The sequence below is a fragment of the Trichinella spiralis genome, assembly GCF_000181795.1.
Source record: "Trichinella spiralis strain ISS 195 chromosome Unknown Scfld1486, whole genome shotgun sequence".
Taxonomy (NCBI): Eukaryota; Metazoa; Nematoda; class Enoplea; order Trichinellida; family Trichinellidae; genus Trichinella; species Trichinella spiralis.
Genome location: NW_003528425.1, coordinates 1 through 1,450, shown reverse-complemented (window position 1 = coordinate 1,450; position 1,450 = coordinate 1). Strand labels below are relative to the sequence as shown.

The 1,450-nt window shown below is 35.1% G+C and overlaps 1 protein-coding gene across 1 annotated transcript; it reads left to right on the top strand.

The window, feature by feature from the left end:
- Positions 1–486: 486 nt before the first annotated feature.
- Positions 487–840, top strand: Tsp_15788 (gelsolin, cytoplasmic; the record flags this gene model as incomplete). Its single annotated transcript, XM_003369807.1, has 2 exons — positions 487–570; positions 691–840. Coding segments are annotated over 2 exons (234 nt in total), but the record flags the coding sequence as incomplete, so codon positions are not given.
- Between the last annotated feature and the right edge of the window lie 610 nt (positions 841–1,450).

The following is a 1,450-nucleotide window of genomic DNA, read 5'->3' as shown; positions in this document are numbered from 1 at the left end:
TTGAATTTCAGAAAAATCTTAATAAGATATTTGATTCATCAGATACAGAGCAGACGAGATGGGAGAAAAAAATGTTTCTTGTGGGTGAGAGGGGTGGTATTAGAATTAAAAAGTAAACCAGTGTTTTAAAAGCATTTTTCTATACAGATACAGGGGGCGATGGATGGTTGTCCTTTGGTGTGCACGATAACACTGAACGACGATTTCATTGCACAATAATTACAAGTGAGAGGTGAAAACAGTTGAGAGCTCGGAAGTGGAAAAGGTGCCCAAGTGTTTTGTCAGTAAGAATTATTCAAGATTAACGGCAATGCAAACGAACCGTGTGACAAAGTGAACAAAATTTCGAGCTATCTCAAACAGGGAAAGAAACCAGATAAGAAAGGGGGACTGTTTGAAATAAAAATTGATGACACAAGGGTAATTATTTGAGCTGTGCGTTTCAGATAAAGTGAATTTAGATCAAAGACGCATTAATTTTCTCAGGACAGCAAACAAGTTATAAATAATAATAATGATGATGATGAAGATAATCATCTGTTCAGAATAAGAAATGGATGCGCAGTTCAGGTGAGCATTATTTTCTTTCGAACAAAACCACTTTTCAAGGAAGAAAATATTTTTCACCTCTTTTCTCAAAATACATAATATTATTATCAATAATTGTGATAATTAATTGCTGACAATCAGGTAAAAAGAGAAGCATCATCTTTGAACAGCAATGACGTTTTCGTTTTGGCAGCAAAAGAAATAGTCTATCTGTGGCAAGGAAAAGGTGCTAGTCAAATTGAAAAAGATGTAGCACAACGATTTTTCAACCATTTTTATTCTACCAAGTAAAACAAAAACTTGTTGTTCACTTACATCTTTGCCATACTCATTGATAATCTCTTTGAAAAAAAAAAATGCTTGAATGTAATGGAAGGTTTTGAGCCCCCAGAATTTTTTGGGATGCTATCCGGTGGGAAAAGGCAGCTTTACGCCAAGCAGTAAAAGCATTGCGAGTGCGTGAAAGTATACAAGTAGATTAATTTTCAAAAATTAAAACCAACTACATGCCTACTAGAAATCCCTAATCTTCCCTGCTCGGGTGGTTCCACTGGCAGCGAAACCTAACGGAATATTTTGACGTAGAAAGAAAATTGTATCCTTCACTCCAAGAAGTGAGCAACCCAAAATGCCATGTCGTTCATGTAGATGAAAAATGTATTTTCGCAGGGATCTATACGAAGATGATGTGATGTTTTGGGACGTTGGCGACGAAGTATTTTTTTTGTACTTTTTTTACCGAAACTATTCCATTTTTTTCTTACAGATATTTTGTATGGAATTGGAAAAAGAAGCCGGGAAATTGGGAAAAGAAAAGCCTGGGGAAAATGCCTATAAGGTATTCTTTCTTACTAAATTTTTATTGAAGAACAAAAACCACTAAATTGGCCTTCAAATTTGA